This window comes from Neophocaena asiaeorientalis, unplaced genomic scaffold, assembly GCF_003031525.2.
Source record: "Neophocaena asiaeorientalis asiaeorientalis breed wild unplaced genomic scaffold, Neophocaena_asiaeorientalis_V1.1 scaffold196, whole genome shotgun sequence".
In the NCBI taxonomy this organism is placed as follows: domain Eukaryota; kingdom Metazoa; phylum Chordata; class Mammalia; order Artiodactyla; family Phocoenidae; genus Neophocaena; species Neophocaena asiaeorientalis.
In genome coordinates this window covers 3,503,604-3,520,358 of record NW_020173929.1, presented here as the reverse complement: position 1 = coordinate 3,520,358, position 16,755 = coordinate 3,503,604, and the positions used below count along the sequence as shown (strand labels likewise).

The 16,755-nt window shown below is 41.5% G+C and overlaps 1 protein-coding gene across 1 annotated transcript in view; it reads left to right on the top strand.

Annotated features, from left to right (window-relative positions):
- SLC1A2 (solute carrier family 1 member 2) overlaps positions 1–4,842 on the top strand; it is a 141,742-nt gene extending 136,900 nt beyond the window's left edge. Inside the window, exons 10-11 of the mRNA XM_024752588.1 lie at positions 541–772; positions 4,687–4,842. Of these exons, the coding sequence (XP_024608356.1) occupies positions 541–772; positions 4,687–4,758 (304 nt within the window). The 3' untranslated portion in view covers positions 4,759–4,842. The remainder of the gene's footprint in view (positions 1–540; positions 773–4,686) is intronic.
- The last annotated feature ends 11,913 nt before the right edge of the window (positions 4,843–16,755 follow it).

The following is a 16,755-nucleotide window of genomic DNA, read 5'->3' as shown; positions in this document are numbered from 1 at the left end:
GAAGGCAGTGTTGTTTTGATCCTTACAAAAAAGATGAATTTTCTACTATGGGGGAATTCACAGGTGGTTGCACTTTCCTGTAGAATTAGTAAATAGAATAAGTGGAGGTAATCCGGAATCTTTGAAGAAGAGTTTAAATCAAGAGGACTTGCTGGACACAGCTAGGAATGGCTGCAGTCTGGGAGCTAATTCTGAGATCTGGACACATTATTTCCCTCTAATTCTTCCTCCCCTCCTCCTCCTTTCTCTTTTCCTGTTGTTTATTGGGCGCTTACCATTCATTAGACATTTTGCTAAGCGATTTACATACATTGTCTCATTTAATTTTCATACGAGCTTATGCAAGGAGTATGATTGTTATCTCCAGTTGACAAACAAGGAAATCAAGGCTCCTAAAAGTTAAGTCACTTGCCCCAGACCAGGCAGAGGGAAAGGTAGAGCCAGAACTCAACCCCAGGTTCTCTCCGTTCTAGACCTTGACCTCTCAACCATCACATCGTACTGCTTCCTCACGAAACGTGTCCTGTTCTTTGTCCCCAGGGACAGGATGAGAACATCCGTCAATGTTGTGGGAGACTCTTTTGGGGCTGGGATTGTCTATCACCTCTCCAAGTCTGAGCTGGACACCATTGACTCCCAGCACCGAGTGCATGAAGATATTGAAATGACCAAGACTCAGTCCATTTATGATGACATGAAGAACCACAGGGAAAACAACTCCAACCAATGTGTCTATGTCGCACACAACTCTGTCATAGTAGATGAGTGCAAGGTACCTTTCCCATTCATGGATATCGAGACCTGTATATAAAAGTGCATGCTCAGTTTCTTAAAGCCCTGCATGTATTATTGTCACATTTATTCTTCTAAAGAATCGTGTAACTCAAGCGTCTGTGAGTCCCAGATCATCTAACTCTGTGTCTAACGTGGCAGGGAATCAACAAGTCTAATGGTGAAAGAGCCAATCGGTTGCTTGTTTTATCCACGTGATGTAAAACAATCACTTTGACTCCCCCGTCCACCCACTCCACAAATTCAATCAGTTTTCTTTGAATATTATGCTCAAGAATTTGGGGTTTCTAGGGCCTTGCTGGCTTTCAAATATTCTGTTCAAGTGAAACATCAAGAGGAATACCCAGAATCATTTGATTTACACAGCACAAGTATTCCTTCTTGCTGTATATCATGTATTGGTCAAAAGTGTGCCCACATGACTTTCTGCAGCTATCTTTCTCTTCGTTATTTTTGTGGGAAGGTGAGTTTTCACCTGGCAATCACTCTGCTCCAAGAATGGGGAAGCAATTTCAAGTAGAGAATAACTCTCCTTCAGGACAATTATCCATAGATGGCTTTAAAAAAAACACTATATGTCACATACTGCCTGGCAGCACCATTCTTCCTGAAGCACGGATGTTCTGGACTCTTTTCCAAGCTGTTGGATGCTAAGTCTTCAAGCTTGATTGGCTCTGTCTAGCCTTCATTGTAACTAACTTGACATTGTCAAAGTGTCATGACCAGAGTGAAGCAAACTTGGAGAAACCCTGGCAGGTGAGCAGTGTCAACTCTTAAGGGTTGTAAGTGGCCACTGAGGACAATCTGAACCGAACACAGATTTCTGATACCTTTTTGATTCCTGTTGACGGATCTCATTTAATAGTTAATTTCTCCCTATGTTATTTCTGGGTCATTCCAAATATATGCCATGGCTTCTGCCAGACAACTAAGGATGACACAGAAGCAATCCCCTCTACTGGACTGTATCATAGGTGCAGCCACCATCTTTGGTTCATCCCCTCTGTATAAGCTACATGTGTGGGTAAACCAGGGCTCTGATGCAAATTAGGGAGGGACCCCGCCCATCAAGAGGCAACTGCATAAATTAATTGGCTCAGTGAAAACAATTAAAATTGTTAGAAATTCAGATGCACCTAAATGGTATACTCCATTCTCCTGGAAAGTTCGTGTTTTCCACATCTCAGTGATTGTGCTGGATTATTCGCCATCAAAATGTTAGTTTTGGTGAACAAGGGTCAACATTCCGTGGAATAGCTTTATGCTCTATTATATTTAACGAGTATTCATCGTGTGCCTTGTGGGGTTTAATTGAGCACCCCCATCTTATTCCTATGACCTCCTATATTTTGATTATTAGTCAAGTTTTATTGAGTGCCCATAATCGGCAAAGCCCTGAGTTAGGCACTGGAGGACAGCAAAATGAATGTGCAGTTGTATAGTGGAGATACAGCTTGATCGCAATTACTTCCCTATGAGGAAAAATAGTAGTAGGAAACAAAATAAGATCACCACATATATTCTTTAACTTTGCAGTTATATATAAGAAGAGTCCTAGTGGTTAACTGCCTTTGGTGCGGCCCTTTTGGAGCATCTCAGGAGAGGCTTCTTAACGATATGGTGTAGGACGAGTTTTGAGGAAAGTGTATAGGCATGGAGATGTCTTTAGATTTCAGACTTCCTGCACTTTTTTTTTCCCTTAAAGCATATCAGGACAAATGTGCTTCATTTATTTTAGCAAACAGTTCAGTCCCTGTTTGTTGGACAGGGAAATGTTGGTCAGCTGTCTCTATCACTGTGAAGTAAGCCCATGAGAGAGACTGTGTCCCTGTTTATCACTGCTGTGCCCTAAAGCAGTGCCAGGCCTGCAGTAGGCTGTTCAGAGATATTTATTGAGTGTGTACTTTTAGCATCTCGACCCCATGCTTTAATTCAGATAACCTTTTTTGCTGGACAGTTTGATAGAGATAGTGGCTCAGTCTTTCTAGGTAATCGACCACCAAACCAACCACCTGCAAACTCGTTGGTGAATTAGTGTTTAGATGGTCAAATGGTGAAACTGAGCAGATCATGGAAATGATGAAACAGCCATATTGGTTTAGTAACTCTTTGGCGGTTTGCAGTTTTTAGTGAAGTGATGGGTTCAGCTCAGTGAAGATTGTGAGGCGAGGCCAGTCGACCCTTCTCGCTCTAGACCAGTTAACTGAGTTGACACCTATATGCAAAGGAGGCAGTCAGAGCTGCGGAGATGAATTTGAAGGCTTTCCCAGAATATCTGAGTCCCATCTACTCCTGCCTTTGAACCTCCTTCTGGTCCATTCTCAGTCTCACTGTTTTAAAAGCTGAGTTGGGAGACACCACTGCTTACTGCCAGTTCTCCCCTTTTGGCTCTTCCGTTACCCAGGTGTTGGGACGGAGCCGGGTGGAATAGACTGGGGGAGCGGAGTCCCTGCTTCCTTTAATCCAGCCAGAAAAAGGAAATGCCAAAAAAGCTGCAGTCCCAGCTACTTCAGAGACACAGGTCTTGGTATTTGAAAACAACAGCCTCCCTGCCCCTGCCACCTGAGCTCTGTCCGGTTCTCCAAAGGCACCATGATTCATAATGTTGCACAGCTATTGATCTGGCTCATCACTGAAAGCCAAATAGGTACATTCAAGGTCGTGGTGAACGGGCGGCTTGCTCCAGGCAGTTAGTTTGTCCCTGGCCGTCTTTCCTGACAGTTCACTGAAGGGGAAACAAGTTTGCTGCTGCTCTGGTCACAACTTTAACCATTCTAAGCATTGTTCTGTCATGTTGGTCTCTCTATTTTCAAACTCTTGCCTTGTAACCGTAGTTGGAAGTTACGCAATGTTTTTAATTTTAATCAGAAGAACTGCGTGTGATGCTTTCATTTGCTTGTTGCATGGTCTTTTTTTAAAAAAAAAACAATGCGGGGGCCTCATGGGGACCGGAGGAATGAGTAGTTTTTATTTTCATTTGCTTGGTTCGTGAAAGGTTTTCTGTTCCTAGCATGTTGTGTGTGTAATGCATGCCTCTCACTTCCACTTGGGTAAGAAGAAGGCCAGATTTCTTTCAAACATTGCTGCGTTTGTCATGTCTCCATATTCTAATGCTTCCATAAATCCAGTCTCTCCATTATGTGGAATATCAGTCGTGGGTTTAGTTTGCACATGACGTTGAGGACAGACAGATGGAAGGTAAGCTAGGAAAACGACTTAGATGTGGAGGGGAAAACTTCCCACTCTGTGTAAGGGTTCAGTTCGCTGAGAGCCAGGGAAGCATAATACTGACAGTCTGGGGATTATAGTTGATTAATAAATGTCTGCAATGAAATAATTTAGAGATACTGATTTCAGCCTTTTAATTCCCTCCTTTCCTTTTTAATTTTTAAAGCCTGGATAGCTTATATGGTAGAGCCAGACCATCACGATTTGAAAATTGGACGTGTATAAACTCCACCTGGCCTCATTGCAACTGAACCTTTCACGTGCATGAGTAGAACTAGCTGCCTAGTTCTGGATTTTTTTTCTCTCTGTGGTTGTTTGGAGTAGCACAAGGGCACTATGTTTTCAGGACTGCATTGTTGTGTGGGGGGTCTATGGGTAATTAGACACCCTCATAACCCTGAAAGCATAGTAGAAGTTATTTATCCCCCAACTTGCAAAGTATCTCTAGTCGCTCAATACCCCCCAAGGCAAATATGTATATTTTTTTTAATGTTTGCAAATCAGTGTTGAAAACTAAGTTCAAAATCAATTTGGAAGGAACAACGTTTAAAATTAATATTTAAGTCGTGTAGTAGAACCTGGGTCTGGTGGTCCTCCACATAACCCCCCAGGTGGTTTTTCTGGTTCGTGGCCCGTAAGCTGGATATTGATGATAATTATTTTCAGGTAACTCTGGCAGCCAGCGGAAAGTCAGCCGACTGCAGTGTTGAAGAAGAACCTTGGAAACGTGAAAAATAAGGATGTGACTGTCAGCAAATTCTTGAATAAACTCCCCAGCGTATCTTATGGTAAAAGAGGATATAAACAAGCTTTCTTTAAAAAGAAAAAAAAATATTTCTATGTTTACTTAATCTGTTAGCTGAGGCTTAGAGGATCTGTTGTGAGTCAGTGATAGGCACGGTGCTGTGTCTTTGCCAAATAATGCTTGGTAACCATCTAATTTTCTCACTTGTATTATTGTTTGAATGGATGCCGCTGGAGGAATCAGTTTGAATTGAAGACGCGTTCTTGCCAGCTTCCCTTTTCTCTCACGACGCAGAACCGTGGATGCTCTCTTCCCAGGGGACACGACTAAAGCCGTGTGGCACATTCCAGGGATTTGGATTAATGAGCAGACAGTCAGTGTGTTACTCCTTCCAATGTTCTCCATGCTTCACCTTGTGACACACAAGAGATTCTGTTAGAAGGCTTCGGAAGTAAATCCCCTTAAATGTCTTGTAGCGTACGTCCTCGTGTTGATTAAAACAAAGTACCCATCTTAAGGTACAATTTCTCTTCTGTATACGCTTTAAGTTAAATGGCTAAATGTTTCAAAGAGAGTCATAGTGGGAGCCATATCTTAAAGGTAGCCGGTTATGGAACCCACTGAGTCTCTGCTCTACCCCATCTAGTTTATGGAAATAATTGTTGAATTTCAAAGTAGGTTTCATAATTTGCTCTAAATTTGATAAGGGATTAGGATGTAATTTACATATAACTTCTGTATATATTGACAAAAGTAAGAGAGCACAGTCAGCATAAATTTTAACCAGATTCAAAGATTCAAATTCGTTTGTGTTTCGTTTGCATCACCTGGCATAGTGACATCAAGTGAGATTATTTGATCCAGGCTTCAGTGTCTTTGTTTCGTTCATACAATTCTTATTTGGGTCTCTACCAAAAAGAGACGTTCTTAATCCCCAAGTTATTTCAGTCATATTCTCATCAAACTAGAAGGCTTCATCATTTTACTTTCCTCACAGATGGAGGATAGTCGGGTTGGCTGTGCCTCTCTCAATACTAATCTCATGATAAAAACAAAACCAAAACACTGTTAGTTATCTAATATGCGGAAAGCTTTTTGTTATATTATATCACAGCACCTAAAACCAGTTACAGGACACAATTGGAAGCAGAGCCCATCTTTTCCCCCAGTCTTCTCTGTGGAAAGGAACAGAAAACAAACATAGGTGCAAAAACCCTATAAAGGTGACATTCTTATGGCAAAGTCAGGGCAGCCTTGAACCATGAAGTAGGAACAAAGGTTGGCTCTACGGAACTTCACAGATGGAATCTTCTCAAGGCTGTGGAAGTTTGAGGGAATACATAATATCATTGGAATAGCCCAGTCGGTGCCTTGCATGCTGTAGGCACCTCCAAGCTACATTTTTCAACATTTTCTGTTGAATAACCCACAGTATTTTCCTAAGGTTGCTGGCTTTAGGAGTTTGCTGAGGACTTGAGCATGAATCATTGAGAAATAAGCACATTTGACGTGTGTAGAACCTTGGTCCAATATGAGGGTAAGGTGTTTTTCTGCTGCCAGCAGATGGGTGCTGAGATATTCAGGAAGAGTCATAGGGTCCAGATTTTCTTAGGAGAGGGTGTTTATGGACATACATGCCCTTTATTACCCTCTCCTTGTGACTTTTCTCTTCCAAATCAGATACCTTTGGAACACACAAGAGACATGAGATTCTAGTAGTTTTGTCTCTTAAGCTCTAGTGGGTTATTTTGGGGGATAAAAATCAGTGTTGAGCAGTATTAAGTAGTTTTTGCTTTTTTTTTTTTTTAAATACCTTTGTCTTCATTTTCATTAGATGGACAGTTAAGAGGGTGGCCAAGGGCATGCTGAAATGTAGTAGTGGAAAATGCATCCTTTACAGCAGATGTTGTGGGTCAAAGGGACAGTTCCTGGGTTTAACTGTGAAACTGTTAAGGACCATCGTTAAGTGGTGCTCCCAAGAGCTTTTTTACGGTGAGGAGAAGGATTTAGGCAAGGCATCTAGGAGCTTGTGGTTTTGCTGTTTAACGCCAGCTTAGCACTTTTACATACTGGCATGTTACTCAAAGGAGTGGTCTCAGAATCGTCTTCCGAAGACTCTGCCTAAAAGTCTTCCCTGTTTGTTTGTCTTCAGCTTTTTTCTAGTTATCGAGTTAACCTACAAATATATAAGGGGACAGCGTGTTCAGAAGAAACTAGGTGCACAGCTTAGCAAAGCAGGTTTTTCAGGTTTGAAACTATGCAATAAGTTTCATGAGAATATACTTAGGAAATCAGTTCATCTGGAAGTTCAACAAATCAGTAAAAATAAGCAATGTCTCAAATTCAGGACTAGCCTGAAAACCCAGGATGTATGTAGAGCTGACGTGTGACTGTGTCCTCTGCTTTTTTAGGCCTCATTCATTCTTCTCATGCCATACCCACTGGGGTCTTCCTTGCCCAGCATATGTGCCATAAACAGAACAAGTAGATCCAGAATATACCTCTAACAACCATTTTCTAAACAGGGTATTATAACCTGTCAGTTATATGCGTAGATTTATTTTAATAGGTCCAACACAAATATGAATGCTTGTAACAGTCCATTAATGTTTGACCATACATAAATGTTATGCTTGTATACAGACATGGCAGGCCAGATACATACACTGCCTCCTTTAGGTTCTGTTAAGTCAGGGCTTTGGCAACACTGTTTTTTATGAACTCATTCACTATTTTTAGGAATCAGAATTGTCAGGAGAAAACCAACGAGGTAGACTTTTATTCTCTCCTTTCTCATTTATGTCCTTTGGGAAGCCCAAGTGGAGTCATCATGTGATTACCTACTACAATTCAATGAATCAAGTCCTATCAGTGAAAAGAATCACACTCAAGGCAAAGCTTTACCTTAGATCTTTGAGGATGTGCCTCCCATGCAGAGAGCATCAGACAATCAAGGCAATCATCTAAATCACGCAGATCTTCAATATAAAACTTCAGATGATGAGTTTTGAGCCAGGTAGCTGTCAGGTTTGACTCTTCACTTCCTATTGTGTGTGGAAACACAACCTAGAGCCTCATTGCCTGCAGAAGTGGCCATGTTCCGTAAAATATAAATATTTACTTCTCTTTAACTACTCATCAGCTTTGGATGTTCAGGAAAGTCTAAAGAAAGGTTGCCAAAATGCCTAGCTTTTGGATTTGAACTGGTGGAAGCTGAGAAAGGCTTAGGGTAAATTCAGATTATGGGGAGATGTACTCCTGTAGGTAAGGTCAGGAATCCCAACGACCGGTTGAATAGAGGGTCTCAGATCATTTCCACTCGTGCACAGAGAAATATGTCATTTGCAAGTTTATATCTAGTCAAGAAGCCCCTTTGGAGTTGGGTAACTCACCTACTGGATCCCCAAAAGGAAACCCAAGCCTGCCATGCTTTTGCAAATACCACACTTCCCTTTGTTCCCAATAGCAAAAGTTATGGTACGATATTTCACTTTTGTCTGAATCAAGGGTTCTGTCTGTGCTATATTTTCCATGCAAAGAAGGTCAGAGGATTAAGGCAATCATGTAGCTAATACAGATCTTCATGATCTGAACCAAGTAGCTATTAGAAATATGGCAGTGAATCCAAATAGGTACCCATATGCTCAGAGAGAATTCTCCATAGTTCAGACTCTTGATAAACAAGGCTCAGCAGCTCTTGCCTGGTGTGATGACTAAATGCTCAGCAGTTACACCCAACGGAGGTGGCTCTTCCCACTTCGCTGCTCTTCAGTGCTTGGGGCCATACAATTGTGTGGGCTGCCGGTTTGGCTTTGCTTATTCTCCAAATAAATTCACTCCAAGCCAAGAAAAAGGAACAAATGGGATTTTTCAATTATTGTAATACTTGCTCTTTAAATAAGATATGATAGTCTAGGAGCCTAAAAAGATTAAGTTTAAAAACAAAAGGCTTGAAGGAATTCTGAAGTGAGAGCTTTGTAAATCTAGTTGTCAGAGAAGATAAATGGTCTCAGGATCTGGTAATTTCTGGCTAAAACCGAGAAGGACCGCTGAGTGCCAACCCAGGGACGTTGTACTGTGGACAGATTTGTCTCCTTGGATGGAGTGAGTTCAGAGCTGTTCAGACATCAGCTGCTTATGATTTTTCTGACGAGAAAACCCGATTTTCACTCTTCCTTCTCCTCCCTTCTTATTCCAACCATCATTATTGCTGCTTAAGAGACAGTTTAATAAATGAGCATCCAAGTTAGCGCGAGTGTCGGTTTTAGAATAGATGACAGAGACTCTTAACTGAGTAGTGTCTTATTTCACCGCACAGCACAGCTAATTCAGGGAATGGCATCGAGGTGAGGAGAAATAATGCAGTTGGGTGGAGAAACTTTTGACTTAGACTCTGCCCATTTTTATTCATACAACTTACACAAGTCACTTTACCCACAAGCTCCACTGAAGAAAGAAGAAAGTGAAGTGCTGGATTCAATGATTAAAACCCCCATCCAGCCCTATGAAACCACCATATAATGATCTCTACTTTAATTTCTTCTTTCATAAGAGGCTTACTACTATAACACATTAGCTATTTATATTGTAGGTCAGAGGGGCCCACAACAATGGATAATCAATTTGGATTTTTCTCGTCCCCTTTGGGGGAAATTAGATTCAAGCCTCTCTCTTCATCTGAAGTTTTACAACAAGCTTGGAAGATAGCCATGTTCATCCACAGTTTGGTATCTGGGGATACAACAAACCTCCTTTTATAAAGCTGTCCTTTGCCTAAGGCACTGTCTTAATAGAAGTAGCCATTCAGCTCAGGGAAAAATGCCGCCAGAGTCATCATGCGGGGCCAGGGTGAGCCTATGGCCTCCCTCAAGGTCTTGCATCATTCCTCTTGTGGCAACAGGGCCCACCCCGAATACCCTAAACACACAGTTTCCTCCAAACAGTCCTAATTGCCAACCCAGTGTGGGAATTTGGGAGCATCTGGCAAATCGACTTGAACACTCATGAAACTGGTGGAAGACTTACACAAAAACAGCGACTGTCCGTAAATATTCCCTTTCCACTGGTACGCAGACACGCACATCCATGCACAGGGTGGGCCCGGGCCAACTCCTTTCTCTAGAGAGGTATGCAGAGATATTTGGTTGAGTTCATTTTCAAATTTTCCTCTTGGTTTGCTATTACTGTGGGCATGACATCACAGGTGGAGAAGGTCTGTCTTACAAGAATAGACTTGTATTGGTGATCATTGCCTTTTTCAATGCCCAGAGTTTCTAGGCTGGATAAAATGCGTGGTCTGTCTGCGAGGTGCATGTGACTGGCCATGGCCTTTGAACAATCTCTTGCACGTTCTGGTACTGCTGCAATGGGCCATGTTTGCGTCCTTGCTCTTTGTCCAAACTTCTGCTAAATACGCAATACATTTGGTATTATTGTGTCGTGAGCACCTTTATTGCCAGAGAAGACTTCAGCTCTGTAGATGCGGAGCAGAGGGATGTAAAGCTAGTACTAAAAGGATCGAGTTAGTGTTTGTTTGTTCGTTTAAATTGTTAGTGCAGAAGACCTGACACTGGAGCATCAAGAAAAAGATATTTCTTAATGGATCCATATAAGAATGTATGGAAAAGTAAGAGAAGCCCTCAAGTTCTTCTTTCGTTCACTCTAAATAATATCCTGAGTAATTACTGATCAGCTTTTTTTTTCCATGTCCAGCTTTGCCTCACCTTCTTACTTCTGGTGCAAATATCCATTTTGATATTTTTTGAAGTCCTTCTGATCATTATACAGGGCCCTTTTGTGCTGAGGATAAAACCTGCTACTGGAACAAATCCCTCTACCTCGCAGAGTCAGCAGTTGACCTAGAGCCTGGGTAGCGACAGGTCTCCAGTTCCTCTGGAGACACCTCCCACCCCTGGGTGAGTGTTGGAACGGAACAGCTGACTGTGACCCTTGTCATCTTTCCCTGTGGGGATGGGGATGATGCAGGAGACTCGCTCCTTCTGGGGCTCCGCTTCTTCTCATGGCAACCATTTAGCTGCCTAGAAACAGCCTGTTGCCTTCGGTAGGAGAGAGGTTCACACACTAGCCGAGGAAGTTAGTCTAGCAGATCTCTGAGTTTTCGCCTCCGTGGAGCAAATTCTCTGAAGTGTATGATCAGAACGCTGGTGCTGTGGTTGCTCACTTCTCCAGGAGAGTTTTTCTCCTTACTAGGAACTCATCCTTCGGCATCCAGATCTTTCCATAAATGACCTTCACTCCTTCCCTTCTTCCTTCCCCTGGGAAACCTCAGCATTGCATTTCCATGTTGCACAAGACAGATCAGGTTATCTGGTCACTACAGAGATTTGTATATAAAAAACTACTTTTGTGAGGATTTTTGTATATCGTTTTTCTATTTGTTTTCTATGGCTTGAGGAGAGAGCTGGCAAACTGTGAATCTAATTTGGTCTTGCTGCCCACGGACATATTTTGGCTTCCCGGTAAAAATCTATGTTACTGGGGACAACATATTGCCCTCTGATCGGTATTGCATCCACCCCCAAATTCCTCCAGTCCAACCTTACGTTCTTTTTTTAAACAAATCCGTGGGCTTCTTTGCTATTATTTATAAAGAGCATGAGAAAACATATTTAGAGTCCTGGATATTATATGGTTAATATTGATTTAGCCTTTAATGATGTTATAGGTTTGTATCTATTCTTCATAAACCATAAAGAACTCAGTGTAGACTGAATTGATCTATTTAGTATCTGTAATTTTGCAGACAGATATCTTCTTACGGTATTTTCTATATAACCACATACGTAGAATTACAACTAATTAGAGCAAAGGGCGTTTCTACAGCAATTGAGAGCTGTCAGTTGTTTCCCGAGCATACAGCCACATTTGAAAAATTTAAGAACCCAGTCCTTTGCGATGCAATGAACAAAATGACCGTTAAGAACAAGGAGTCACTTCAATCCCTTAGCTGGTTAGGATATGCATTTAAACAATTAGTCTTTTTAACTCACGGAATGGTGCTGACTCCTTATTATTATCTTTTTTAATTAATTCATTTATTTATTTTTGGCTGCACTGGGTCTCCATTGCTGGGCTTTCTCTCGTTGCCGTGAGCGGGGGCTACTCGTTGTCGCAGTGTGCGGGCTTGTCATTGTGGTGGCTCCTCTTGTTGCGGAGCACAGGCTCTAGGCGCACAGGCTTCAGTAGTTGTAGCTCGCGGGCTCTAGAGTGCAGGCTCAGTGGTTGTGGCGCACGGGCTTAGTTGCTCTGCGGCATGTGGGATCTTCCCGGACCAGGGATCGAACCTGTGTCTCCTGCATCGGCCGGTGGATTCTTAACCACTGCACCACCAGGGAAGTCCCCTGACTCCTTATTTTTGACACCAGGCCTTGTTTTTCCAGCTAAGCATTCTAATTTTGCATTTCTCCAAGAAAATGAGAAATAAGGTGATAATAGTTGGATCATTTCTATGTCAGAATCTCCCATGCCTTCCTAATAATTTACGTGAAAATTGGCTTAGGAAAACTTTGAATAGAGAGATTGAGGGTGAGTGCAAGGAAGCAAATCAGGACAGATTTGTCGCAGTTCGTTCTTGCCAAGCAAATTGGTAGTAAATGTCACATTGTTATGTGAATTGAGCACATATTTTTAAGAAAAAAAAAAAAAACTGGTACCAGCTCTGAAGCAATACTCCATCACTGGGGCTTAGAGTCACATTGAAATTGTTTAGAAGCAGCCCAGGTAGATTCTGTCCTCAGGTGAGTAACAATCTATGTAAATTTCCCCAAAAGGCAAATCAATAACTACTGCAAAGACAAGGGAGGGTCTTCCTTCCACCAAACACGCTTTCTGATATGGTTGTAGGGCTAGTATTTTTGCTATGTTTTAGGAAAATAGTCAGTTACATAGAAAGTGTACCGGTGTGTATTTGAACCCGCTCCTCGTTAAGCAAACAGATTAGATGTGCCCTCAACTGGCAACGACTGTATCTGTGATTTTCAAGTACAGATAGCTGTCAAGCATGAAGTTCTTGTGTGTACACAGTAACACTTGGTTCACGCATGAAGAGCAGTGCCTACGCACTTTGTGTAGCTATAATGTAGGTATCTATGTGTAATTTCAGTGAAATGGTATATAGATGATTGTAATTTAATTTAAATGTTATTTTTGGCCGTTCATCTAAGTGCAGTAGACATGTTGATTGTTGTTTCGAAAACCCTTCTTTTCCTTCCTAGATAACTAGTAGTGAATAATTTTTCCTCTTTCTTAAAGTGACTTGGGAATGTATATCATGAAGAACTTATCTATGAATCCTTTGTACCGATGATGGTTTGAAAGTCTGTGTGTGTCCAGTATCTTTGTAAATGTGTAATTCGGGGCAAAGGAGGGTTGGATGTGTGTCATGATTCTTAGTGAAAGGTCATCTGAAGTCTACGTCGTGCCCAATGAATGCAACTGTGGAAATGTTGATTATCTCGGCTTAGGTAGATTTAGAATGAGGACATTTATCTACAGCCCTCCTTCTTCACTTGATGGATCGGGCTCACAGAGACAAAAGGCTCGTCTCCTTCTCAGCATGAGCATCGTAGCATTACATCCTTAGGAAAAGGTCTGTCTCCTTGGTTGCCAAATACTGACCATGATGCTCGTGACTTAAAGGTTCTGAAGAGCCTCGTCCTCCTTGGTTTCTTGAGTCAGGGTACAGGAAAGACATTCACTGACTAACTGCCGTGTAGGCAAACCCCACAAAAGCACACTTCTGGTAGTACATCGCACGATTGTCTCTAGGAAGATAAGAGAAGCACAAGCATGGTCAGTGTACAGCTTTGGGGTTGCAAAAGAAAAAAAAAAATCAACTGGTGAAGCACAGATCCCACGTATGTGAAGGGAGTAGGACCTCTACCTAGTAGGCTTTGTGTGTTTCAAGCAGTGGAAGAGGAGGTTCAATGCAATTATATACCTGCCTCCAAAACACACATCCTGTCTAATTATCACTAAATGGAATGCTGTGGGGTCTATAGTTCCTGTAACCCCCTTTTCCTCTGTAAGGACAGAGAAGGATGGGCATGTGCAGCTGGGATCACTGAGTGCCCCTCTCTTTTCACAAGAGGAGTGAAGCTTAAGAGATCCTCTGAGGGCACAAAGCACGTTAATTTTCAGTGTCTTCTCCAATGATTGGAGTGAAGGAATGTAAATGGGAACAGGCACATTTTTTTTTTCCTGAAAATGTGGCTTCTTCAACTCCCGTCAAATTCGGGATGAAAGCTTACCGAAAGAAAGCTAACCTTTAGGCCGGATTCCCTTTGAAGATTCTTTTTGTGTCCAGAATGAAAGATAAGAATAATTGTTTCCCTCACATAGCACATAGTGTTTAAAGACTAATGAATGAAAAAAGATAAAAACTTCAACTAATTTTGGGGGTGTTTCTTACATATGGTACTAGGAAATGCCTTGCTGGCAAAGCACATTTTGGATAGTTGAAGCATTTTGTTCTCACCTTTAGCTTTCTAAGCTTTCTTACAATGTGGACTGATTACTGTAACATTACATGTGTAAAATAACTGGATATTCTTTATATACAGGAAATAATCTGTAAATCCAATATTTCACTAAGTGTTTTAACTTTTATGTATATATCTCTCATCAATAAATGTGGATTCCAATTTCTCTTGGTTGTTGCCTCTCCTTCAACTCCAATTTTAAACTAGTGTTGGTTACATGGTGTCTCCAGTGCTCCTTTTGGAGAAGTTTGTGGATCAAAACCTACAGTGTCTAAATGAATATTTTCTAGGAAGCCTAAATATATGGTGGAATCACATCTTATGCTATAAAGTTATGAGTTGGGGCTTCCCTGCTGGCTCAGTGGTTGAGAGTCCGCCTGCCGATGCAGGGGACACGGGTTCGTGCCCCGGTCCGGGAAGATCCCACATGCCGCGGAGAGGCTGGGCCCGTGAGCCATCGCCACTGAGCCTGCGCGTCCGGAGCCTGTGCTCCGCAACGGGAGAGGCCACAACAGTGAGAGGCCCGCGTACCACAAAAAAAAAAAAAAAAAAGTTATGAGTTGGATAAAAATGGTGTATAATCAAAATTATCCTTGTGAACAGCCAGTATGTGTTACCCCCCAAATCTCAGGAGCCTAAAGCAACTGAGGTTGATTTCTTGCTCATGTGATATGTCCATCATAGTTTGACTGGGGGACTCTGTTCCACGCCATCCTCACTGAGGGGATCTGAGGGAGACTTCCCCCTTATGCTTCTGCACTTGCCAAATGCAGGAATAAGAGAACATGGCACATCTTACACTGACTCCTACAGCTTCCTTCCAAATGTTGTATGCCTCACTTGTGCTCATTTATCAAAGGCCAGAACTAGTCACATGGCTCTACCTAACTTCAGAGAGACAGGAAAGTACAACCTTACCAGATGCCCAGGAATAAAACTGGAAAGAGTTGATGAACAGCTCTAATGACTATTAGGCCGTAAAAAATTCCTTAAATCATTCATAAAGGATAGTATACAAACATATAGTCTTTCCATTTGTCCAACACAGCAAGTTCTTCTCTAGTATTGAGAAAATCATTGCTATGGAAGTAAGTGACGAGCATTTAGCAGTCACATTGTAGAAATAAAATGCATGGTCTTCAAAAGTAGGATCACAGTCAGCGTAAGATTTTCATGCAGTGAAAGGTGTATATTACAGGAAAGGAGCCCCACTGAGAGAGTGACAGTTTTTCTGTTCACGCTCCAGGGCACCCACATATTGAATAGAATGGCTTGGATTAGTTGAATTGTTCTCTCTCATTGTTTTTTGGGAGGAAAGGAAGCAAATATTTGATTTTAACTAACTAAAATACATGTATGTGATACATCACAATTTCTTTCACCAGTGTCAGCGATTTATGTAAATTGTTGGTGAAAACGGACGCTTCCTTTGAAAAGGCACTTTTCCTTATCCCTTTGGAGTCAAGCGTACGTCACACCCATATTCAAAATGTTATTAAAATCTTATTTACAGAAAATATGCTCGTCGGTGAGTTTCTGGGCTGCCATTTGGTCTTGAAGTAGCAAAGAGCCACAAATCAGAGTCAAGATAAACTTAATACATTAGTATGGATACAATTTGATCATTATCAACTACTTCTTCAAAAGAGGACACAGGCCAAGAGAAGCTTGACTTTGCTTGTTCAGGGAGTATGATCCCCATGTTCTAGTTTCTTACCCTGTCTTCTGGAACAGAGGTGTTTAATCCACCCACTGTCATTGTAAGACCACTTGTACGTTGCTTCAACTTAAAGGAGAAGAAGAAAAAGGGGAAGAAGAAGAATTACTATTATTTGGGGGCTGAGAATGGAAGGAGGAATTGTAGACTAGGAACCAGTAGGCAAGAGTTCTGATCTTTGCACAGTCACTAAAGAGTTGTGCAAATGTGGTCAGGTCCCTTTGCAATTTGGAAGTCATTTTGACATATGTAAAATTAGGGGTTTGAAGTGGATAATTTCTAAACTTTTGAACTCTGAAATTTGAATTCCGTCATCTGGGTAAGTCATCGTGACTACAGATAGTTTTATTTTTTAATCTGATTATTTTAACGTCATATACATACAAAAGAATATATGTGACCTACATCTAAGTCATGATGCCACATCATATAGAATCATACGAATCTATTAGCCAGTGGGAAAATTAAAGCATCACCAATAACTTCCCTTGACCTTTGTACTCCTTCCTTATCCCATTAAGCTGCTTTACTCCCCGGGGGAAACTATGGGAATTTTGTGTTTATCATTCCTCTGCTTTAAAAAATATTTTTATCTCACACACATGCATGACTCCACAAGCTTTGCTTATTACTGAGCTTTATAAAAAAGGGTATCGTACCACATGTGGTCCTTTCCAACATGTCTCTTTTCTACCTAATGTGTTTCTCAGTTCATTCATGTTGTTACAAGTAGCTGTGGTTCATTCATTTTCACTGCCGTATAATTACATAGT